At 36.8% G+C, this 25,805-nt stretch overlaps 1 protein-coding gene across 3 annotated transcripts in view; it reads left to right on the top strand.

The window, feature by feature from the left end:
• The first annotated feature begins 12,972 nt into the window (after nucleotides 1-12,972).
• The window catches only part of LOC149562491 (uncharacterized), a 206,540-nt gene continuing 193,707 nt past the window's right edge, over nucleotides 12,973-25,805 (top strand). For all 3 annotated transcript variants that reach the window (XR_016363954.1, XM_089825980.1, XM_089825979.1), the window contains exon 1: nucleotides 12,973-13,268. Coding sequence is in view for 2 of the 3 variants with exons in the window: in XM_089825980.1 (XP_089682106.1) it covers nucleotides 13,025-13,268 (244 nt within the window). In the remaining variant the exon portion in view is untranslated. The remainder of the gene's footprint in view (nucleotides 13,269-25,805) is intronic.

Genomic DNA, 25,805 nt, shown 5'->3' with positions numbered 1-25,805 from the left:
TAAAGTCTTTCGTGAATGTCCCTTACACACTCCATCCCCCTCACACTCATTTATCCCCTTCACATTCCCCATAATAGTCACATTTCCTCCAAAATTCCCATCCCATCATACTCACTCTCCTTGTGACGAGTTTCACAAGCCTATTGATCATGAGAAAACACAATCTATGTGCTCCCTTATCCTTATGTCTTAACCCTCCCTCACAATCCCTCTATTTTGCAGCCTATCGATCCATTTCTCTCACCCTTGGGCTATAAATTGGACCCTTCACCCTTTACAATTAATCAATAATTCATTGAAGATTTATAATGCTCCATTGAGAATCAAAATCATCGAAGATACCATTATAATTCCAAAATCCTTACACACTTCCATACTTGAATCCTTCATTTTGCACCATTGTTGATCACATCCATCTGTTAAAGCCTGAAGCGTACCTTCAACCCACAATCCATCATCTAGTACCACATCTACTACAACAAAGGGATCAATTTGGTATTACAAGGCTTGTACATAATTGTTTATGCTCTTCTTATGATCTTTTCATATATGTTATTGTTGTTGTTTTTAGTTTGTGAAAATTAAGATTTAGTTTAATGTTCTTTACATACTAATTTCATAGCATAGTGATATTTTTATGCCATCTTCCTTATGATGACTATGTATTCATAGACATCATAAGGAAGAGAATCAAGGATAACTACTTCTAGTAATAAGGTGATATACTTTAAGTGATAACTTATGTCACAAACTTAGTAAATAACATTGGATATTGTAAGATAAAAAAGTAGATAATTATGAAAGGATGTGCCACTCATGAGAAGAGGCCCTTGAAAGGAAGAGACATTGTTAGCAAGACATGCACCTTAAAGAGGACCATCTGAACAAAGATAACATTTTTTAGACAAAAGAGGGGTAGAATAACAAGAATACACCTATTAAGCCCCATGTGTGTAGGAGAAAATAGGGATCCTTTGATGAAGGATGATTTTTTTTGAACACATAGTAAGGGAAAATTCATATGATGAATATAGTTTTGCAAATAAAGAAGAGGTAATCACTAAATACATGCACCACTTGTATATAAGAGGGAGTCATGATCAAGATACAATTCCTTATAGGAAAAAGATGTTACATATTGAACAAATATCATTGCATTAAGAAACGTTAATCCTTAGCCAAAGAAAGATATATAATGTCCAAAAAAATTTCCCCCCAAGTGTGAGGAAAGAATGAGGATTCCATGGAAGATTACAAAATGCAATCTTATTGAACATAAATATAAAACCTAAGAGACAACCATAATATAGTCGTGATGTTATCTTATTCCCCTCTCTTGTTTTCTTCAATCTCCTCAAAGAGATGTGTCTAATATTTTGGAGTAAGAATCCCGTCCCATTGGAGTTATGAGGCATGATAATATCTAAGTCAACATTTCTTGGGTCTTTCTTGATAAACAAGGCAAAAGAGAAACTGAATGAGAAATCCAAATATGGGATTTGCTGAACATAGACCCAATTCATTATATTTATAATCAAATACATATTAAATGCTATCTATGTATTATATCATAGAGTTAGCTTTAATATTTATGATGGGTAGTTTAGATGGATGATAAAAGTCAGCTAGATGGTGGTTGCACATGAATAATATGGGTCTATACAATTCTAGATGGTTCTTAGTTGGTGGCTTGGACTCAATAACAAATTAATAATTTATATTTTTAACACCCCCTATAAATGAATCATCAAATTGTTTTAGATTCCCCCCCCCCCCCCCCCCCCCCCCTGCCCCCATAGTTTAGAAAATATGGGTCTTGGCTTATAGCCTTGTTAGGTACCCATTTACAATCACTTATCAAATACCCTCACTCATATTGTTCCCCCTATCATAGTCACTTTCAAATTTACAAATTATCGCTAAATGATGCAATTTTGAAGTAGTTTCAAGATCACTATGAACTCCACAAACATCACACAAGTAGTTTCAAGATGACCACAAACTTCACAATGAAGTGGTTTTTGCTCACCAGAAACCCTCCTCACAAATGGTTTCAAGATCAACATAAACTTTGTACTTAACTAGTTTTCAATTGCCACAAATCATGCACACACTACTCACAAACCATCAAAATGGGAAACCCATAATCACTATAAGCTTTTCTCTTTCTGTACCTGCATACAACTAATTATTGAGTCCATATAAAATGAAATCCATCTACCGAGATACATGGGTACCTAGTCACCATCCTCACTAAGTGTATATGAATCCCTTTTAGATACATGTTTCAACAATATGTTAAACAAAAACCTTTGGGGTATCAGAGATAACTAATAATGCAACTCTTACACTTGCTCAAGTATTGTTATTTTACATAATATAGTTAATTTTCATGCTTTCTATTATTAGACTAGTGTATTTATGTTATTTTATTCCATGTTTGAGATTTTGTCTCAATTCCTATGTATTGTCTACATAAGACAAGCGTGGCTCACACAAATATCTTGAATTCGTGTTGGTGTCTAAGGCAGTAAGCTCATAGAGTCTCTTAGTTAACCCTCATTTATTCGTAATAGTCAAAACATTTATAGAAGTTACTGAAGTTAATTTAGTTCTCTTATTTTTGCACCATATCACTTGAGTTATTCTTTATCATTTAAGTTGTCTTATACCATAATTTATTAGACCATTAGTAAAAGTGAGGTGGCCTAAGGGGAAGTTCATCCCTTGAGATATTAACTAATCTTGAGGTTGGTGAATTCTCCCTTCTCCATAAGCTCAAACTTTTAGGGTCTGTTTGGCTGTGGGAATAAGAATATGGGAATAGAAATATGCATTCTAGAATTGTTATTCTAGAATACAAGATAAAAATATGTATTCCTATTCTAGTTTGATTCAGTTGGAATTTGATGGGAAATTCACAGACCCAAAAATTTATGTTTTCTAAAATAAATAAAACTAGAATAGGAATCTGTATTCCAATTCCACCTATTTAGGTGGAATTGTGGGCCAAAATTGGAATACATATATTCCTATTCACAATTTTGATTTGGTGCACCCAAATAGAGGATTTGAAATTTTAAGAATTTAGATATGCCTATTCCAATCATATTCCCACTACTAAACAGGCCCTTAAGTAACTATAATCCTCATATTGTAGCCTTGAATTTGTCTCCCATCTTATCAAACAAATTGTTAATATACAAATATCTAAACTAGTGGTGCCTAACAATTGATAGAACTTCTAAACCTATGCTTCTACTTCTGCAATGACTGGAGCGTGTGGCGCGAGTGAGAATGGGTTTTCGTATCAGCAGCAAGGCGGGAATGGAATTTTGAAGCTGCAGCTAGGCGAGAATCGGGAGAACACGGGCATTGGGGGGTAATTTGCAAGTGCAGGGCAGGAATCAGAGGTGAATGATGCGGATGCCTCAAAGGATGGGAACCCACGAGAATTGTTGCCTTACCCAGGTGAGAAGATTCCTCCCCTTCACTCGGGTGGTGGGCCGCTTGGGGCCTGGGGATGCTGGTTGAACCTATTTGGAGTCAAACCATCAGGTAAGTCAACATTCTCGAAAGTCATTGATAAATCAGACAAGGAGAAGGGTATCTTTGCTCTGGAAGTTCCTTGGGAAATTATAGACCACAATATTCTCAGTATGGCGAATACCCTGGTGGGAAAATTTGTAGGGCCAAGGCCCAACATTGATGTTGTGAGGGTTTTTACTAGAAACAAATGGGATTTAAAGGGGCATGTAGAGGTGACAACAATGGAAAAAGGTTTCATGACTTTTGAGTTTTCTTGCTTGGAAGACTTTTCCAGAATCCCGTGCGCAGGGAGCTGGTCTCTGGGGAGATCTACTTTAATCTTGTAGAAATGGTCTTCCAATCTAGACTTGAATAATGATTTCCTATCCTAGGCTCTAGTATGGATTAGACTCCCAAAATTGCCCATGGAATACTGGCATGAGGACGTCTTTGATGGCATTGCCAGGTCTTTTGGAGAGCTTCTTTCCATTGATCCTGTAATGACAGCTAAGAAGAGACTTACCTATGCAAGGATATGTGTAGGAGTGACCGAAGGACAGGATATGCCTCAAGTTATTGAATTTCAATCTCGTTTGGGAAGTAGAATCCAAATGATTGACTATGAAAGTGTGCCCTTTGCGTGCTTCCATTGTAAGAAGGCAGACCACAAGGCTGGATTTTGCCCATTATTCAAAGGAAAGGGAATGGGGGGAAAGGCCCACCCTCATGGTGGGAAGAAAGATGCTCATGTTCCCAAAAAGACTTAGAAGAAGAAAGAAATGCAAGTCAAGAAAAATGGAGAGGTTGAAGAAAAAGCTAATGATTCTGTTACTGACCTCCAAGCTGAACCCTGGGACCTCCAGGTTGTAGTGGATGCACTGGAAGGAGAAGGGAATGAGACAACTGAGGAAAAAACCAACCCTTCCCAAATGAAGGAATCCAAGGATAATCTCGAAGAGGCAAGTATTTTGGAGTCTCAAATCCCTAAGAGTTCTGAGGAGGTTGATCCGAACCTTTCCTCTATCCCAAACTCTATGGAGGAACAAAAGGAAGGGGAACCATTGTCTCAAAACTCCACAAACTCGGTTAGTAGGGAACCCCCTGTAATAGTGAATAGAATCTTAGAACGACTGTCTGCCTCAACATCAAAACAACTTGCCAGGCTAGATGCTTCGTTTGATTTATGTAAAGAAGAAGAAGAGCCACCCTGGACAGAAGTCAGAAGAAGAAAGAAGAAGAATAGCTGGGACCCCTCTCCTGCCTCTCCTGCTTCAACTAGAAGCAAGGCCAAGGCAGATCTTGGTCATAAAACCAACCCGGTGGGAAGGAAAAACAAGAATGAAATCAAGAAGGAGGAAGCAAGAAGAAACATCATGGATGGAACGCAGTGCACCATCCAGGAAGCCTGCTCATCAATTAAAACATGAAGATCCTCTCATGGAATATTCGTGGACTCAATGGAATCCACAAGAAAGAAGTTGTAAGGAATATGATAAGGGATCATAGGCCTGATTTATTTCTTATTTAGGAAAAGAAAATGAAGAAAGAAAATTTGGAAAATATTAGATTCAACAGCAACATGAATGGAATTGCCTCAAACTCAGAAGGAGCATTTGGAGGGCTGCTGCTATTATGCAATAACAGACATTTCAATATTGTGCCCGAATACGATGAGGATAACATCATTTTCTGTAGAGTACAAAATTTGCTAACTAATGAATGCTAGTTTTTAGTGAACATTTATGCTCCCAACAACAAGAGAGATAGAAAAAATTACTAGGTCAAAGTTGGAAAGTTGGTGCAAGCTAGTGACATTAAAAAAGGCATTATCCTGGGAGACTTCAACTCTCTGCTGGAGGACAAGGAGAAGATGGGAGGAATGCCCTCAGATTGGGAAAGCAAGCAGGATCTTTCCAATTTCATCAATGACCTAGCCCTAATGGATTTGGAGCTCTCGGGGGGTACCTTTACCTGGTCTAACAAGAGAGCTGGTCAGGACTGCATTCAGGTCAGACTGGACAGAGCTTTAATCTCCCCAGATTGGTTGCACTCTTTTAGCTGTAGATTATCTCTGCTTCCTAGAGTTGGTTCTGACCACTCTCCCATTTCTCTTTCGGTGTCCCCTCTTAAGCCCAGGAGAAACTGCCCTTTTAGGTTCAAGAAAATGTGGACCACTCACCCAGACCTATTAGATAATGTCAAAAGATGGTGGGGGATTGGTGTTGATGGCTCAACCATGTTCAAAGTCACCAAAAAGCTCAGAAATGTGAAGAGGATGATAAAAATTTGGAACAAGTCTGATTTTGGTCATATTTTCCATGACAATGAGGAGTTGTCAAACAATCTATCTATCATCCAAGATAGTATTCAGAAGGAAGGATATAATGAGAGTAACAGGGAGGCTAAGCTGTTGATCATGTCTGATCTTCATAACATCATCAACAGGGAGGAAAATTTCTGGAGGCAAAAATCTTGAATCTCATGGCTTAAGGATGGAGACTGAAACACAAAGTTCTTTCATCTCTCCACCCTAAAACATAGGGCTAACAACAGGATCTCTGGAATCAGGAAGGGGCTTGTGTTGTTGTTTGAAGATCCTATTATCTTGGCTAAAGCGGTCTCCTTCTTCTCTTCTCTTCTCTCTGAGGACCCCTTGCTTTCCAAGGTGGATCAAGAGGATATCATCTCTTGTATTCCTCAGATTATTCAACCCCACCATAATAAATTTCTCTATGCTATTCCTAATGCATTGGAAGTTAGAGATGCCCTTTTCTCCCTACCTGGTGATAAATCACCTGGTCTGGACGGGTTTCCCACCTTTTTCTTCCAAATGTACTGGCCGGTGGTCATGGGGGATGTGGTAAAGGCAGTTCAGGAGTTCTTCGAAGCTAGAAGTATTCTTAAGGAGATTAATTCTACCTTCTTGGTTCTCATCCCTAAATCCCCAAGGGCTGACTCTTTTGACTAGTTCAGGCCCATCAGTTTGTGCAACTCTTTCTACAAGATTATCTCTAAAGTTCTCACTTCCAGAATGCTTAAAATCCTACATCTGATCATTTCGTAGCAACAATCGGGCTTTGTTCTTGGGAGACAAATCTTGGACTCGGTGCTGATGGTTCATGAGGTTATTCATTCTTTAGAAGCTTCCAAGTGGGAAGGTATGTTTCTCAAACTGGATCTTTCAGAAGCCTATGATCGGGTGGACTGGTCCTTTCTTGGAAAGGTCCTTCAGGCCTTTGGTTTTGACAATAAAGTGTGTAAACTCATTTCTCAATTGGTGTCTACCTCCTCTCTTGCTATTCTGATTAATGGAGCCCCCTCTGAGTTCTTTAAACCTTCTAGAGGTCTCAGGCAGGGAGACCCCCTATCACCTATCCTCTTCATTATTTTAGCTGACTGCATGGGGAGGCTTATTGAACGTAAAAAGTTTGATGGAAGTCTTATAGGGATTAAGCCTTCTTTGAGAAATGACCCCTTCACTCACCAGCAATTTGTGGATGACACTATAATGGGGGGGGGGGGGGGGGGGGGAAGCTTCTGTGAAAGAAGCTAAGACTTTGAAAGAGGTTCTTGATACTTACTCCAGAGGGACTGGTCAGCTGATTAACTGGAACAAAAGCTCGACCTTCTTTGTTAACACCCTTGAAGTAAGACAAAGGAAAATTGCCAGAATCCTTGGTTGTGGGGTGGGCTCTCTCCCTTCATCCTATCTAGGACTCCCCTTGGGCTCTTCTCACCCTGACTCTTTCTGGAATGGTATTTTGGACAGATTCAATAAGAAGATGGTTGGATGGAAAGGTGCCTCTCTCAGCCACGCTGGGAAATGTCTACTGGTCAAATCCACTCTTCAGAACCTTCTCATTTATGCTCTGAGCCTTTTTGGAATTCGTGTGAAATTTGTAGAGAAAATGGACAAAATCCAAAGAGACTTTCTATGGACCGGACTTGAAGGAAAGAAAAGGTACCCTCTTGTTGCCTGGGAGAAGGTCTGCCTCCCCAAGAGGTATGGAGGTCTGGGCATCAGAAAGCTTACCCATCTCAATAAGGCGCTTCTTGCAAAACAAATCTGGTGTATCTTCAATAACACTGGTGAATGGAGAGACATTCTGGAAAATAAATACCTCAGAAGACCCTCTCTTCATTTTACTTTATTCAATGAGGACATCCCTAAAGGGTCGACTATTTGGAATGTTATCCTGAAGGCCAGGGGCCTGGCTAAGGCTAGGGTCTCTTGGAAACTAGGAAATGGTGAGGATATTCAGTTTTGGTCTGACAGGTGGTTATGTCAAGGCCCACTTTCTAGCAACCCAGTTTTTGAGAGATGGGTGCAAGAATGCATGGAGCTATATCGGTTTAAAGTAAGCAAGTATAGGGTTGGTCAGGAATGGAGAGACCTTTTCCTCATTTTCGAGGACTTGAAACCAATAATGACTATGCTTAACGCTTTGATCCCTAGTAATAATAAGGATGAGATGGTCTGGAGGGATAATCCCAATGGAAGTTATTTTGTTGTTTCTGGCTACAACTCTCTCTGGGGTTATATTACGTTATTTTGAAATAATTTAGAAGGTATGCCGATCAATTAAGATGAAGTTGCACTGTTAAAATAATAGTTTTTTAGATTATATATATAAATGATATATTTTTGAAAATAATCAATAATCACAATATTAAAAAAAATCACCATCATTTAATATCAAATTTTAAATGTTACATGATCAATTTATTTTATATAGAAAGAGAGTTAAAAAAATGAAATGCAACATAAATAATTTATTTTAGAAATCTAACTCTTTGACAAATTTCTGCAATATCTATTAAACCATACAAATAAATTGAAAAAATTAAGAGTGAAATTATTTGTAGGAGTTGTTTATAATGAAAAATTATAGATGAAAGATTATTGTAGTGTCTAAAATTTCACAATAAAGAATATTTTAAATTTACATATCTTATGAATCTAATTAATAATACATATTTTAAACATAATAAATTAGAAATTAAAATTGATAAATAGTTTTACTTCTAAAATTATTTATTGAGGGAGGGAAAATAGAAAATAATGTCAATTGACAAAAGATGATTGTTAATTTATATTCAATTTGCATTCTTAGACTCTCTCATCACAATGGATCATGGAGTATGATAAAAAAATATTGAACAGAGCAATTCATGGATAGTGGAAATCTTCTATCTTCAACATATAATATAATTTGAAAAGACGAAGCTGTTTACAAAAAAAATAATTATGGATGAAAGATTGTTGGTAGTGTTTAAAATTTAGGAGTAAAGAATGTTTAAAAGTTGCATATTTTATGAATACAATTAGTAATACATATTTTAAACATAATAAAGCATAATTTAAAATTGATAAATAGTTTTACTTCTGAAATAAAAAATTGGGAGGAGGAGGAGGAGATCAAGATCTATAGTTAATTCTACTTCAATCAATAAGTTGAGATCATTATCAAAACAATATTGGAAGTCTCTCCAACAATATCACCACAAACAATTGAGAGATAATATAGAAGCATTATGGAATGAAAATTTTCTTGAAACATGGAGTTCACTTTTTTAAAATGATACAATATATCTTACTATTGGTGTAATCATTCACTTACCGAGAGGTAAAAAAGAGAGAAATGCACCTTATATTTGATGTTTTATTTTCTTATTAATGCCATGGCAAAAAGGGTGGAGTATGATGGTGTGAATGTGTTAATGTTAACAATTATATTTTTAGCTTAAATTTGACAACCATTTGCACATCAAAATTTCAATATTTATTATAAACATAATATACTTAAAAAAAAAAATTTAATAAAGACCACGAAAAATACAAAATAAAGATATTAGTTGCTAAAATAATAAGTTTTGAGGATTATTTTTTAGAAATTAAAGGAAAAAACCAAAGTAAAAAGAATATACATACAATGAAATATGACTATTTTTTATTGCAATGAATTAAATTTTAACTATTCTATAATTGATATTTAGCAGTTGTTTAGATAGATTTATTACGTTGAAGGCGTCCCTTTTCTGAAGTATCGAAACTAGATCAACGTTCACTATTGTCTAATACAATGTCCAATACAATGTCCAAGACGATTGAAATAATTTGAAGCCTTCATTTTATATCCCCCAAAATAGGCAATTTCTTTTGAAGCATTCATTTTATTTCCCCCAAAATAAGTAATTTCTAATTTACACAATTCATGTGACATTGATAAATGTATTTTTCTTTCACAATGGTTAATATCTCTATGTTCAGCTATGGTTAATGTTAGATTTAAATATTTTAAAAATAATACTATATATTTAATAATTTTGTCAATTATATATTATTATAGATAAAATAAGATAATATAATGTAATATATATTTAATATATTATTTATTAAAATATTAAATTAATATAAACATAATAAAATTAATTTTTGTTAGCATAGTTTATTTTTAATTATATTTTTTGAAGTATTGGTTTAACATAAGCTATAATAGGTGTGCTCAACAAATATTTACAACTAATTAGAATAAAAATTTGTTCGATTTTTTAAATATTTGTGGAACTAATAATCTATTAGACAAACTATTTAGTTACTTTTTAATAAATATTATTTTAAGTATTGTTAGATGTGCTAAAAAATTATTTACACCTAATCAAAATAAAAATTTGTTCAATTTATCTAATAGGCAAACCATTTAATTACTTTTTAAAATTAAATAATCGAGAGAACAAAAAAGAGGTATAGAATCAAAAGAGGGGATGAGGCAAGCCTTAACCACCCAGATCAAAGTCCAACAATCAGCTAGAAATAGCCAACTAACACATTAAGTAGCAGTTCTAGCGAGATAAGAAAAAGAGGAGATAGAAAAGCTATTCCAAAACATCATCATGATCATCGAACCAAGTTGTCCATCCCAGCTCACCTTCCATCCACATGACTTTCTTCCGCTCGAGAGTGTGAGCAAAGAAGTCATGTTCATCAGAAAAGGGGCCTTTGTTCTCATGTATTTCCTTGAGCAGCTCCTTAAGAGCTTTTCCAAAAGCAGTCTGGTTATCATGAATGCTGGCCAATTCCATCCCATGCTTCATCTCATAAATGAATATCGTAGCAAGCCCATCATGGAGGAATCTTTTTAGCTTGTTCATCTCGAGCTTCATAATGCAACAAATCTGCGAGACAATCTTAAAACGGATGAGTTTCAAATGAAACAAAGTAAGGGATCTACCAATATCTTGAAATTTGTCCTCATTTCTACATTTCCAAATAAACCAAAGAATGTGAGAGGATAGAATGTTCCAGAAAAAATTAGCATCCTTTTTAAGACCAAATAAGTTGCTAAGAATGGTATCTAAAATAGGAACATGATCAACTATAGAAATTCCAAAAAACTTCCATATAATCCTAGCAAATTGACAAGTAAATAATATATGCCTTAAATTTTCAGGAACCCTGCAAATAGTACAAAGTTCAGCATCACCAACATGATTTTTAATAGGAAGTCTATCGAGAAGGAGCTGCCATTTAAAATGTAAGATTTTCGGAGGAATATGTGATTTCCAAAATCTGTCAAGAATTTTTTGCCATTCAAGAGAGTTCAAGTTCATATACCAAGTGGTATTAAGGTGAGAAATAACAGAGTTGTCTTTATTGAGAACCTTATATATATCTTTAGCTTTAATTTTATGTAGGAGAGATCCATCATCCCAACGGAAATTCAGAAATCTATGAGAGTCCACATTTAATTACTTTTTAATAAATAATATTTTAATTATATAAATTTAGTTTATTTAAGTATTTCATTTAATAGTTTTTAATAAATTTATATTCTTTATAATTTCATCATTATATTTACCATGAAGATTTTAATAGTTTTTTATTTATTAATACTCTTTATATATGATTATTTATAGTTTAAGGTACATATTAATTAATACTTCACTTATAAAACTAATAATTATGTGTTTACCATTATATTTAGAGTTTCATTCAAGATTCAAGTCAAGGTTAAAAATATGTTTTAGGCCTTAAGATTAGGATTATAGTTTGTATCATGATTATGATTAAGATTATGGTTAAGGTTTATATAATGGATGTAATTATGATTATGATTAGAGACTTAGGTATAAGTCATAGTTAGAGTTAGGATTGGATTTAGATTATGGTTTTGTTTTGTACTAGGTTTAATCTTTGGGTTAGGATTGAGTTAGGGTTGAGGTAAATGTTACAATTATGGTTAGGGTAATATATTACAATGCACTTAGTATTATCTAGGTTAGGGTTATGAAAATGATTAGTGTTAGAGATAAGGTAAATAGTGAAGTTAGACTTTGGAATATATTTAGTTATGTGGGAGAAATTAGGGTTTTTATTAGGATTATGGTTAGAATAATGATTTTGGTTTATTTAATAATTAGGACTATAGTTATGTTTATAATTTGGGTTATGATCTTATTTATGATTAGGATTATGTCAAAAAAAAAAAGATCATTATTTTTCATAGTTGACCTTCAAAGTCTCTCTGACATACTCATTGCACTCTAAGGTACGTTTAATAGTTTAAACACTTTGACCTGGAGCTATGAACCAGTGAGACCACAAAAGGGGAACCTGATCCCCATTAGATTTGAACCTTGATGGTAAAGATAACAACTCAACAACTTAACCATCACAACATACCACTATTGGCAAATTTTTTATTAATATTTAATTAATATTATAAAATTTGAATTTTTTTTAAAATTATACTTTTAATTAAAAATTTAATTTTGAATTAAAAATTAATAAAAAATTATAATTAAATATAAATGTCAATGTACTATTATAACTCTGTATCTTAAAGTATTAATACTTTAATATTAATCACAAGTTATTGTTAAAGAAAAATATTGTATTAAAATGTTTATATAGTAACATATTATTGATTTAATAGTTTTACATAACAAAATATTTTTACAATCTAAAATATCGATATAAGACCCAATTTTATAAGCCAATGAAATTGAAGTAAAATAAATTTTTAAATTTTAAAAATTAAAAATCTCATAAATAAACATCATAAAAATCAAAAGTTAAAAATAAAATAAAAAATACTTATAGTTGAGATAGAAAAGTTTAACAACTAATTAGGTACAACTGATTGCAGTAATATAATAATAATATTAATAATAATAACATATGACAAATACAATAATATCTATACTAGTTAAAATAACATAATACTATATATTTCGTATATATTTCGGGCCACTAATTGGTGCAACTACTAGTAATTATTATTATTAAATATCCAATTAAACTACAAAACTTAATATAAATTTGCTCTATCCAATTAAACTACAAAACTTAATATAAATTTGCTCTATCCAATTAAACTATTAAACTTTCTTATCGATCCCCAAAACCCAGATGTTAATAACGTAACCGAGGCCCTAAAATTCATCGCCAGATTTAATTTTCTCGGTAACTTGGACGAATATCGCGGCTTCAATAATGGCCGAAAGTTCAAATTTATCGTCCTCTGCAACTAATTCTCCAATTCGCATGTCCGAATACTTACCGCATCTCCTCCATTTCACGCTCTCGCAGGCGGTAGGAGATAATTCAGAGTTTACCTCCCCTTTGCCATTGGAATTTTGTGCAAAACTTTTGAAGAGCGAACCTCAAAATGCCTGCTTTTGCTCCCCATGTCACCAATCGAAGCAGGATAGCAATTGTTGTAATTGTGTATGTCACGGTTAGTTTGTTTCCATATAGAGTTTTCTATTCTGTTTAATTCATCAAAACGTTTCTCTCTCGATGATAGGATTTTTGAATAGATTTTGTGTTCTCTGTATTTAGCCAAATTCTCTGTTTTGACGGTTAAAATTACTATATTAATTTAAAATACATTCATAAATATATATTGCTGTCAATGGTTTGTGTAAACACACTAACACTACAGAGCAGTTGCACGGCATTTTCATTTTTATCCCTTTTGCTTTTCATATTCTTCATAGTATATATTTTAAAAGCTTATGTACACCCGAGCCATCATTGACGTTTCTTGCCTTTAAAGAATACTAAAATAGTTCCATCACTTTCCTCAAAACATTCTGGACAGTTCTAAATTATTAAATATATCTATAAAAAAATAAGTTTCCACTACTAAATAATGTTTACATCAGATTTGAAATTATTTTCACTCTATGCATTTGACAAAACATTGCCACTTTCTGTTATTTTTGGAGCTATTTAATATCAAGAGATTCTATAATGGCAGCAAGGGGTGGAGTGTATTTCGTAGATGTGTTAACAGAAACTCTTACCTTTTACCTTGGATTTGACAGTTATTTATAAGCATCTTTTTTATTTGGTAAATTGTAGGCTAGGGGCCTTCTCCCTTTGAATCGATATTTTACAAAACAAAAAAGGGAATTTACATCCGTTTTTTGATTTGACAGTGTCACCCAAAAGTGCGCAGCTCTATCCGTCTATCCTGCCTCTTAATACCCTTAAACAAAATGGAGTCATGCAGCGATTGTCAAAACTCTACAAAGTTTTGCTTTCTAAACCCTATATACTAACATAGCTACATGCTTCCATAAAACATAAAGGAGCATAGGAGACAATATGAAACTATAAATATGCCATTTGTTGAATTCCCATTGCCATCCTTAATGAAGTTCCAAAACCGTTCAAGCCCTTCTCCTGGTGCAAACCCCAGAAATCGTTTGAGGAAGAGGACACTCATCCATGCATATAGGCGATGTTGAGGTAGAGCCAAGTGCATGTTGGTGAAGATAACTGGGTACTTTTTCATTGACTTGCCTCTCATCTTCATTATATAGAAATTTTGTGGCAATTTGATGCCACCACTGTCTGCCACCATCTTCAGAACATTATCCATTTCACCCAAATATTGTTTCCACACAAGTTGCTTGCACAAAGTCTTCACCTTCTCTAGTGGCTCCCTAATGTCCCCCCATGCGACTGAGAACAGGGATGTAATGTCTATGTTGACACGACAACGGTGATCTATATTTAGCTGTGTACCCCACGAACGTGTTCCCCCCCAAAAAATCCCCAACGTTCCTGGAACGAGTATGCATCGGGACATGGGGACCGTGTTTCAACATCCCCAGTGGCAACATTGCAAACTTAGTCCGCTGTAGAAAATGCGAGGACTTCCTTGTGTTCTCAAAACGTTGGGGGGGACGAAACAATGCCCCTTGAGCGTTCTAAGGATGCCTAGGCATCCCCCATCACACAACATGAAAAAGTAAATTTAAAAAACAAAAAACACTCCTTTTAATTCATATGATCAGATTTTTAAACTCATTTTAATCATCTTTATGAGTAGATACTCTTGACATCATATGATATACTAGAACTCTTCCGTTTGCCAATTCAACAATTTAAATTTTTATCATTAAGTAGTATTGAGTATTCTAATTTCTAACTAGTAATTCGATATTGAAAATTTCAATATTCAATGTTTATTTTTCAATGCTCAATGCATGTTCAAGTATTTAATGATTTACTATTTTACGTCTTTATGTCTTATACATCTTTTCATAACTAACATTTTAAACACCATATGTATAGTATATAGTATATACACTCCCACTCCCTGCCGCCCCCTCTCCATCCCGAAATTGAAACCCCTCTGCTCCCCTACTCGAAAACTTGTCCCATCATTCTAACGTTTGCGGTGTAACTATGATATTTAGGAATGACTTCCTAAGAACCCTTTGATGCCTTTGATGACTTATAGAATTAACCTATGATGGGTTTAAAAAATGCTCTTTAGCCTTATATCCTTGTTTTCTCTAATAAAGAAATCCTTTTGTGCTTGCAAGAGAATCAGGTAGGCATGTACGTTGTCTCTACCTTGCATCCGTAAATAGCCTAAACAATGTCAAGTTTCCAAATTGGAAAAGGAGGCAAAGAGCTTATTTATTTGACTTGCCCAAATTCAATTTTTTTGACATCTTTGTTTTTATTCTTTAGTTCCCATCTACTTGGGCTACTTTATAAAGGGACATTTTAGAGATGTCCCATGATACAACATGAATGTTATGTGTGGGAATTTGGAGCATTGCACCATGGAAAATTGATGGCTTTCAAATCTATCCATCCACATTGGATGGAAAGTCCAGATAACTAAAGGGCAGGCGACATGTTCATTTGTGGTGTTTGTGTTAATAATTCCCAATTCCTTTGAGAAGGGTGCCAATTGTCCAATATCATGATTATCATGAAACTTTTGTCTAATCATCCTCTTAAACTCTAGATGGAGAATACCAAAATTTGATCTATGTTGTCCTTTCAAATGCCATTGAATACAACCAGATTTCATTCATTAGTTATTAATGCCCAACGAACTCGTGTATTTGATATTAATACGGTCCATTGGCTGCCTTATTAGATAAGGTATTGGCCTCTTTGCTGACCTCTCTATATACATGATTAATCGTTGTCTCTTCGAATTGATTCACAAGTTCTTTTGCAACCTTAAGGATTGCATCTAATAACCAATAATGTAATCAAGTTGACCAAATGTCATTGTCAATTAGATATGAGCCATCTTTGAAATCTAACTTCGATACCCCTTTTGTAATGCCTAATCTTAGTTCTAAGATTAAAGCTCAAAATTTTGCTTTGTTGTTAGTCCCTTTTTGTAATGGGCATGTAGTCTCACCTCTAGTTATTCGTCAAATCTTTGATAATACATCCTACTGCTAAGATGCTATTATTCCCTCGTGCAACTCCGTCAAAGTTCAATTTATACCACATAGTTCTCAATGGCATTCATTTCACTGTTTGTCTTATGTTGAGTGTCTTAACACCTCCTTCCCTAATGATAGGGGTGGGCGTAATCCCTACCATGCTTTAGCTATTTTATTATTCCACTCGGTGAATATCTTTTCACTAATTCCTAATTAGGTTTGTTTGTTTTTGATATAAAAGCAGCCAAAACTAGGGCGCTGGCCCTTTACAACAGTGGTGAACCAACCAACAGAATACCAACAGACAACCACACAGATCCCTAACGATTTACGTCAAAAACATAAGTATCAACATAACAGTAATTATCAGTACTAGAGTTCTTACTCTTAAAAACAACAAAGTTTATCAAGTTAATAGAAGGCATGTAGGTGGTCATCGCATCATACCACCGACAATCGATAGCCAAGTTTAACAAAAAAAACAAAACCATCACCATAGGATGGAGAGAAAAATCAACAAAGAACCAAAAAACACCAGGCACTGGGAGGCCACTAACTGACATCTTTTTTCTTTCCCTTCCCAGCAAGGAGGACTTTAGCCCAGTCTTTGGCGAGGTAGTTGTAGAGCAGCTTCAAGTCCTCCTTCCCCAGGCCCTCATCCTCAGACTCGTGAGCTAGAAGTTGAAGAGTGGTTGTAGCCGCATGGGTCACCCTTAGAGTGAACTTTGAGAATAGGGTGAAGCCCTCCTCCAGCACAATGCACCTGTCCTGCAAGTCTTTACGAGTAACAACCCCATCCTCTGAGACACCAAGTTTTAGAGCCCTGCTGCAATTTGCTGGAGAGATCCTTTTGTCTTGCACATCCAGATTATTAGTGGGGGCCCTAAAAATTTCCGGTCTATCTTTCCTTGTAGGGGAGGAGATAGTGTCCGGGGAGGCTTTATCAGGTTTCGGGTTATCTTGGTTATTAGCAGAAGGCATGGTGATGGTAGCAGAAATATGTGTGGGGTCTTGGGAGGGGACCTTGGTAGGGTTCTCCGCCTCAAAATCCCAAGTGCCATCAATAGTGTCGTCCTACTTCTCCACCTCTTTATCACTCTCATCCCTCCCCTTCTCTTGACTATCCCCTGAGATCTTATCACTCTCTTTTGAATTGGTGTCTTCCTCCTCCTCCTCCTGAGAGCGACTAGCCTTTTGTTTGTATCTACCACGGGTCTTAGCTATTCTTCCCGACCTTCTTCTGCTCCCACTTATTTTATCATCCGAATCCTTAATTTCCACCTCCACCCTCTTATTTGTTTTAATCTTTTTATTGATTGCCAGCTCCAAGGCCAGGGTTTTGTTTTTCCTACCCTTAACTGGGGTTTGGCTTGGAGAGGGTTGAGGAGTAGGGGCATAGCTACCCCCGCAAACTCTAGACGAAGGGGGCCCCTAGAGGGAAGGAGATTATCAATTACAATCACACTGGGAGGGCGAAGAGCTAGGTGGAATTGAAAAAGATGAAACATTAGCCCTTGGTAAAAAATAGTGAAATTAGCCCCTTTCTTTTTTTCTCCCCAACATCCATCACAGTCTCTTCGAGGGCATGCATAAGAGAAAAAGGAATGCAAATAAACTCTCTATTACGAAAGTGGTTAAGCAAAGGGAAATGGTAAAAATAATGCATACCGTGTCTACCTTTCAGGGTAAGATACTTCATTATGATCAGGCACACATCATCCCGGGGCTCCGGAAGCTTATCTCTCCTAAAACCACCATGGTACCGGTCCGGGGCCTCATTGCCTATGAAAAAGCTAGATAGGCTAGCTTCATCCACCACCTTCGTAGTCTTCTGCCATTTCTTGCCAGTTATTTCCAAGCTTGTCGCCATAGAAATGGTCTCCTCCTTCACCTAAAAGGTGATGCCATTGATAGTAACCCGCTTGTCCTTCTAGCTACGGACGAATTGTTGGGCAATGACGACTCGACCTATATAAACAATGGGGTCTTTCTTTAAATCTTTCATTCAACACAAGGGCTTCTCTACCTGGCACCTACCTTCTCATTGTAGCCAGCCATGATCAGCATGTAAGGGACACACCCTCCCTCCTTCAACATTATCCAAGTAGCCTGTCTCTTAGAAAAATCCTCCATGTTTGTGGGCTCCAGTCTGTTAAGGTCCCCACCCATGAAAACTCTTTGCTCAACAATCTCGTCTTCCACAATCTTGGTAATTTTCATTTGCACTAAGAAAATCATAGAGGCATGGCTAAAAATGTTGTATCCAGCGGTTAAAATGCCTTTCTCCTTACTCTTTATGAGAATTAAAATCTAGAATGTATTGGCCAACTTAAAACATCATTATAGGGAGTGCAAATAATCTGCACATAATATCTTCATGATCTGGCATTAATAATAAAGGCAACTTTTGCCGTAATCATCCCATACCACCAAAAAATGATGGCACTAAATTTGATGCCAGGGTTATTAATTTCTTCCCCTTTTCCGTGCCCTTGCGTGATGCAAACCACATGTTTGATCCTCGTGAAATGTCTTGTCAAATTCAAAGTGAACTTAACCATCATAATAATAGCAAGGCCACCAAATTTGCCCTTTCTCCAAATTTGGATAGTCATGAAGCATAGTTTAGAGTAGTCTTTTCCCTACTAATAAGGGAATTTATATATCCTGGTAACAATTCAATACTCTTCTAGCTTTTTGTGCTCGCGAGATCAAAACCCAACCCTGCTAGAGCGTCAGCCACCGCATTGCTTTCCCTATAAGTGTGCTGTAATTCATAAAGGTCAAGGGCTGTTAGGAGATGCTAAATGTCCCCCATGATGCCGTGCAGAGCCCAACCTAGTTTAGCACGCCCTTTGATAGAGTCTATGATGAGTTTAGAGTTACCTTCAATAGTTAATTTTTTGACCTTCATTTCCACAACAAATTTTAGATCCCAAACTAAGGCAGTGGCCTCCGCTACGTTATTGGTTCCCTGGCCCACATTTCCTGAGAAGGCTAACAACACATCATTGTTTTCATTTCGTAGCACACCTCCTGTTGCCGCCAAACCACCACGCGCGGCACCATTGAAGTTGAGTTTGACAATAGACAAAGTGGGGGGGATCCAATGGGTACTTTTTCTAGCTAACAATTTTGAGTTATTGAATTTCTGGAAGTTGGGGAGAATATTCCAATTCCTAGCAATGTCCTCCTTTCTACTCGGGGGTTCCTGTGGCACTTTGACCTTAGCCACCATAACGTTCTCCATAATGAGTTTTCTCAATATCTCTCCCACAACCTCCTCTCCCCTTTCCTCCTCCCAAAAGACTCGGTTATTCCTCTCCTTCCAGACGCCCCAACAAACATGTGGGGGGAGGAGATTCCAAAGGATTCTGAGAGGAGGGTGGTAGAATGGGCAATTCCAGTTTTTCACAAATTGTTCCATACCTCTGTTCATGACCCAAGCCAATGGGAACTTGTTCCAAATGTAGGACCAAACCTATAAAGTACAGGGGCATTCAAGAAAGAGATGCACGATGCTTTCTTCTTCCTCCTTGCAAAGGTAGCATCTATTAGTAATTAGGATGCCTCTCTTTCTTAGGTTGTCAGTAGTTAGGATCTTGCCATGCATGACCGTCCACCAGAAGAAATTAACATTTGGCAACAACTGGCAATTTTAGATCTTTCTCCAGCTGATGGAAGCCTGATTGTTTTCAAAAATAAGCTGGTAGGTTGAATTAACCAAGAAACGACCACTAGTCTTCCTATCCCAAACCACCTCATCGGGTTGAGTATGCGAAGGAGGTAGATGGTGATTGATTATAACCTCCAATTCTTTAACCAACGGGTCCTCACTATTAAGAATATTCATAGCAGATAACCGTTTCCTTTTCCTTTGGTCATCAATGTAGTCCTCCACCTTCATCCCACCATTCTTTTTAATGGTTCCTGAAGGCCGCTGAATTTGCTGTAAATTAGTGGTTTCCCCCTAACCAGCCGTTCTCCCAGAATCTTATTTTTTACCATTGCCTACCAGCTATCTTACACCTTTCCTCAGTAGTGACCTGTTTTTGAGGATGCTGTTCCATACCTTAGAGCCACTGAGGAGATCATGATTGAGGAGGTTATATTTGAAATGGGTGTTGGAAAGGTATTTGGCCCTCACGATTCTTCCCCAACCAATCTTGTTTTCCACCAATCGCCAACCCATTTTAGTGAGTAGAGCTTTATTCATATCAACTATTCTTCTAATTCCCAATTCCCCTTTATCCTTGGGTTTGCAAATAGTATCCCAATTGACAAGGTTCCATTTGTTTTTCTCCTCCGTGTCAGACCAAAGGAAATTCCTTTGCAGTCTTTCAAGTTTTTCTGCCATACTTTGATTAATCTTAAATATGGAGAGAAAATAGATAGGTTTTCCCTGCAGAGCCGCCACCAAGAGTTGTAGTTTTCCCGCATTGCTAAGTAATTTTCCCTTCCACCTAGAAAGACTTTTTTGCATCCTTTCCAACACAGTGTTCCAATAGGTGGTAGAGACATCCTTGATTGTCAGGGGGAGCCCAAGGTAAGTGTGGGAGGTTTTGAGAGTGGCAACCCAAAATATTTTTAACTTGAACCTGCAAAACCTAAACCTCAGGGGTGTTAAAAAAATAGACCTTGCTCTTAACCAAATTAATTTGCTGACCTGAACAATTCTCATAGTTGGTGAGGAGAGTTCTCCAAACTCTAGTCTCCTGGATGGATGACCCGCCAAAGAGGAAAGTATCATTGATGAATTGCTAGATAACCTTTGGCAGCAAAGTAGTGGCAGGTTGGATACCTTTTAAGTTGCCTAACTTAGCCAACCTGTAAACAGATGTTCCTAACACTTCAACCACCATGATGAAGAGGTAAGGGGATAGAGGGTCACTGTGTCCTAGGCTTGTGCCAGCATCAAAGTTGCCCCAGGGGTTCCCGTTGAGTAGCACCTCATATTTTTTATGACATTCACCATGTCCCATCTGAACATTGCTTGTTCCAGTACTTCATATAGAAAGGTCCAATTGACTTTGTCGTAGGCCTTTGAGATATCAAGTTTAAGGGCCATGCCCGATCTTCGACTTTTCTCCATGGAGTGGATGGTTTCAATTAGGTTCGTTTGTTAATTGTTAGAAGTTGAAAAGATGAATAAACTTGAATAATTAGTGCAAATGAATAGAAATATAAGTGTAAATATAAGTGATACAAGATCAAAAGAACAACCCAAAGTTAGCCTCCAAGAGAGATTGCAAATGCTAAAGAAACAAAATAGCACTAGGAGAGCACAAGAGAAAAATTTGCATAATGCAACTACAATGCAATGGAATGGAATAAGATTAGCTAGGAGTGAGTGTATATGTAGGAAATCAGAGAGGGGAGAGTTGCCAAATATCATCAATGGGAAGAGATAGCTATTATGCTCCTTCTCATGGATGCGCTAGTCTTGCATTCATTCACAATCTCTAAGTAGAATAATAAGCATAATAGAATTATTGATGTTATGTTCTTGGTTGAGATCTTGCAATGTGTTAGGAAATCATTGAAATTTGAAACATAGTCCACGAAATAGATCTTCCTTATTAGAGATATTAAGAATAGATTATTTCAACTATGGTTAGGAGCATTATATTAGCCACAAGATATATTTATTGATGGAGTCCAATCCTGAGAGGGGTAGGATAAGGTGTATTAAGGTGCCTTAATAAATCCACTCTAGGGCCAAGGGCTGATTATTGTCCCTCTTGGCCTTATATGACTTTTTTCATCCATATGATGGGGTGTATCTAGTGAGGTGTCCATACTCCATTAATCCTCTACCCTAGGCCTAAGAGTCAACTATTATCCCTCTTGGCCTCATGTGGCTCTTGACCTCCATATGAGAGGATGTACGTACTGAGTTGTCCTAATCCATTAATCCTCTACCCTAGGCTGAAGAGACAAATATTATCCCTCTTGGACTCATGTAGCTCTTGCCATCCATATAGGGAAGCATACCTAGCGAGGTGTCCATAATCCATTAATCTTCTACCCTAGACCGAAGAGCTAATTATTGTCCCTCTTCGCCTTGTGGAGCCCTTGTCATCCATATGATGGGTTGTGCTTAGTGAGGTGTCCATAATCCATTAATCCTCTACCCCAGGCGCAAGAGTTGATTATCATCCCTCTTGGCCTCATGTGGATCTTGCTATTCATATGAAGTGATGTACCTATTGTAGTATCCATAATCCATTAATCCTCTTCCCTAGGCTCAAGAGCTGATTATTACCGTCTTGGCCTCATGTGGCTCTTGCCATGATGGAGTGTACCTAGTGAGGTGTCCATAATCCATTAATCCTCTACCCTAGGCCCAAGGGTTGATTATAAACCCTCTTGGCTTCATGTGGTTCTTTCCATCCATAATAGGGGGTGGACCTAATAAGGTGTCCATGATCTATTAATCCTCTACCCTGGGCTCAATAATAGATTATTATCCCTCTTGGCCCCATGTGGCTTTTGCCATCCATATGAGGCGGTGTACCTGGTGAGGAGTCCTTAGGAAAATAAATGAATAAACTAGAATCTAGAAGGTTAGTAACTCACATAAGAAATAGAGAGGGCCTTTTCTGATGCTTGTTATTTTATTAGATAGAGGGGCTATTGGTATGAAGAAAGTTGTTATCCACTATAGTTTTAAGGAAGTGAAAGTGATGGGGGGCGCATTGAAGAAGGTAGAACCTCGCGACTATAAAGAACTTACCCAAAATGGGGATGCTATGTGATGAATTCAGAAAGACGGGCTTGATTAACTATATTAAATAGATGAATGGGTTTAATAGTGACCTTTCGATGAAGTTTGTTACTTCTTGGTAGTAGGGGCATGTGTCTATTCGTAATGTTAAGTTTTAGGTTACGCCAGAGTTGATTGTTGATGCTACAAGGTTGGGTTGCAGTGGTGAAAGAGTTGATTGAAAGAGTGGAGAAGACTAGACGAAATTTCAGAGAAAGTTTGTCAAAATGGATGAGAAGTTGGTTGTGGTTCCGCGTGGAATTGGTAATGAAAGATCTTCTCTTCCTGCCCCCTTTGCTCTAGTTTTCTTATACACTATGAAATATTTCACTTTAGAGGGTAGGTTCTTTGCCTACCATGGTTACCCTTTCCCCCTTTTGAGTCACATCTGTAATGGTGAGAAAATTAATGTGTTGTTCTTTCTACTTTCCTCATTAGCAAAGGAGATTCTCCTCCTTTGCATCAGGGGCTTATTTATGTTATGTACCAATATGTTTTTGGTAACTCTCCTTCTACGAGTAAGTGCCTTATTGACCCCCAGCCAGAAAAAACCCTTGCTAACTCAGTGAGAATTGAATTACTTGCCAGTGAATCACTCCTTGGCAGCTCAATGAAGAACCCTAAGTCTTATAAGCCGAGAAAACTTTGTGGCTAAGGAGAAGCCATTATCCTCTATTTCCTTTGAGGAAGCCCTTCTTGATACCACCCCTCCTAAGAAAAAGTCCCTTCAAAGAAGCTTGCTACATCCAAATTCCATAAAACCAACCAAGGAGGTAAAACTACTTACATTGTGTTGGCTAAATTTTTTGTATGTCATTGACTACGACTTACAAAATAGTGACTTTAGGCAACATTTCATGAGATTTCTCTCTCCTCTCAACTGTAGGGGAGGCTCCCTTCTTACCGTAGGTGGCTTCAATAGGAATTTAATAAAAGTACAAAAAAGGATGGCTCTCTTGGTCAATTTCTCTTTTTTCAGGAATGATTTGCATACAACTCTAACTTTCCAACTTAACAAAAAGTGCCTTATTGCTACAATAATACCAGTGACCCTGGAATTGACATAGGAACAACACTAGGGCTAGTAGTTTACTTTTTATATTTTGTGAAACAAAAATAGGAACCCAAAGTCTCCTGCACTTGTCTCGAATGAAGATTCAAGCGGAATAACTAGTAAGGCACAAAGTCTCTTACTAGATACCCTCAAATTCAATATAAAACACTTACAATTGAAGCCCGAAGTCTTCAAATCTAAGTGATTACAGCCACTACTGTCTATTACAATTTGTCCTCCAATAGCACAAAGTCTTCAAAAATTCAAATTGATTCTGAATGCAATAGGCAACTCAAAGTCTACACTATTAAATTCCACTCCCTATTGATCAAAGCTCCAAAACTCACAATCAATATCTACAAAATGTCGTCAGATAACACTTTGAATCAACACAAAGTTTGAAAACAAGTTGCCTCTTTTATTGATAGAAATTTAGATTTACATCCAAGCACAAATGCCTTAGAGTGCACATATTAACTGGCACAATTTTTCTGCCTTGCCAAAAGATGATTATTTACAATGTGCTCCCTCCTTTATATAGGAAAATAGGGGAGAGAAAGGTGGAGGGAAAAGGGGAAATCCTCAACCACTTTGACTTATTCTCTAACAAACTTCTAACTAACTAATTTGACTTATTCAAAGGTGCATGCCTAATGCCGTTGCAACTTGACTACATGAGCTGATTGTACAGGGACATGTTATCCTATACTTACAACATAATTGCTCTTTACATATAATCTTCCTACTGCTATTTACTTAAAGCATATGAAAAATTTGAATCCTAGAGCAGCTAGGCAACTAAGCAATGTGATAAGATCATTGATCTCCTCCTTGAACTTTGACCTCCGCATGCCTTTAGGGAAAGATTAGATCTCCTTTTGGATCAGCTAGTTGTCATTAGTGAATTTGATGTAGTAAGAACTATCTTTGTCCCACTGCTCCACGGCTTTCTATCTAGTGATGCTTGTGATAAATGGAGTGTGAGGAACATGAAGATTCCGATCAATGGTCTCTGGATCAAGATTAATGATGGTATTGCCGTCTTAGTCCTTGATTGTTCTAGAGGTTGCATCGAAATGTCTAGCGCATGCAAGGATGAACTTGGTTTCATGAGCCGCCACAGTAAAAGGTAGATAGCAAATGAATATAACTTTGTTTGATCCAAGTCATATTCTCAGTGGCTTCAACATTGACCCTTATGAGAAAATCTTCCATATTCGGATCAAGTTCTCCTTTGGGTCGAGTTCTACTTGGAGTCAATTTTCCCTTTAAATTGAGATCTTCCTTTGAACCGACTTTCCGTTCCGATCAAGTTCTCCTTCAGTTCGAGTTTCCCTGCAGATTAAGATCTCCTTCAGATCAAGTTTCACTTCAGATCGAGATCTCCTTTAAACCGAGTTGCCCTTCAGATCGAGTTCTCCTTCAAGTCGAGTTCTCCTTTGGGTTGAGTTTTCCTTTGGATCGAGATCTCCTTTGGATCGAGATTCCCCTTTGGATTGAGTTCTCCTTTTGATCGAGATCCCTTTCGTACCAAGATCCCCTTCGGATCAAGATCCCCTTCAAATTGAGCCTTCCTTCGGACAGAGATTGCGCCTACAACCAAGATCATCTTGGGAACATTACATGATTCTAAAGGAAAGCTTATATTGACGTACTCATCTAAGTTGAGTTCTCATATATGTCTAATACGTTTTTGGGGTTCTGTATAACTTTTTATATAAGTATACATGAACATGATGACTT

Source organism: Cupressus sempervirens, chromosome 4, assembly GCF_028749045.1.
Source record: "Cupressus sempervirens isolate cs-2001-9-10 chromosome 4, ASM2874904v1, whole genome shotgun sequence".
In the NCBI taxonomy this organism is placed as follows: Eukaryota; Viridiplantae; Streptophyta; class Pinopsida; order Cupressales; family Cupressaceae; genus Cupressus; species Cupressus sempervirens.
Note: the sequence above shows the minus strand (reverse complement) of the source record. Positions and strands in the feature narration are given on the sequence as shown.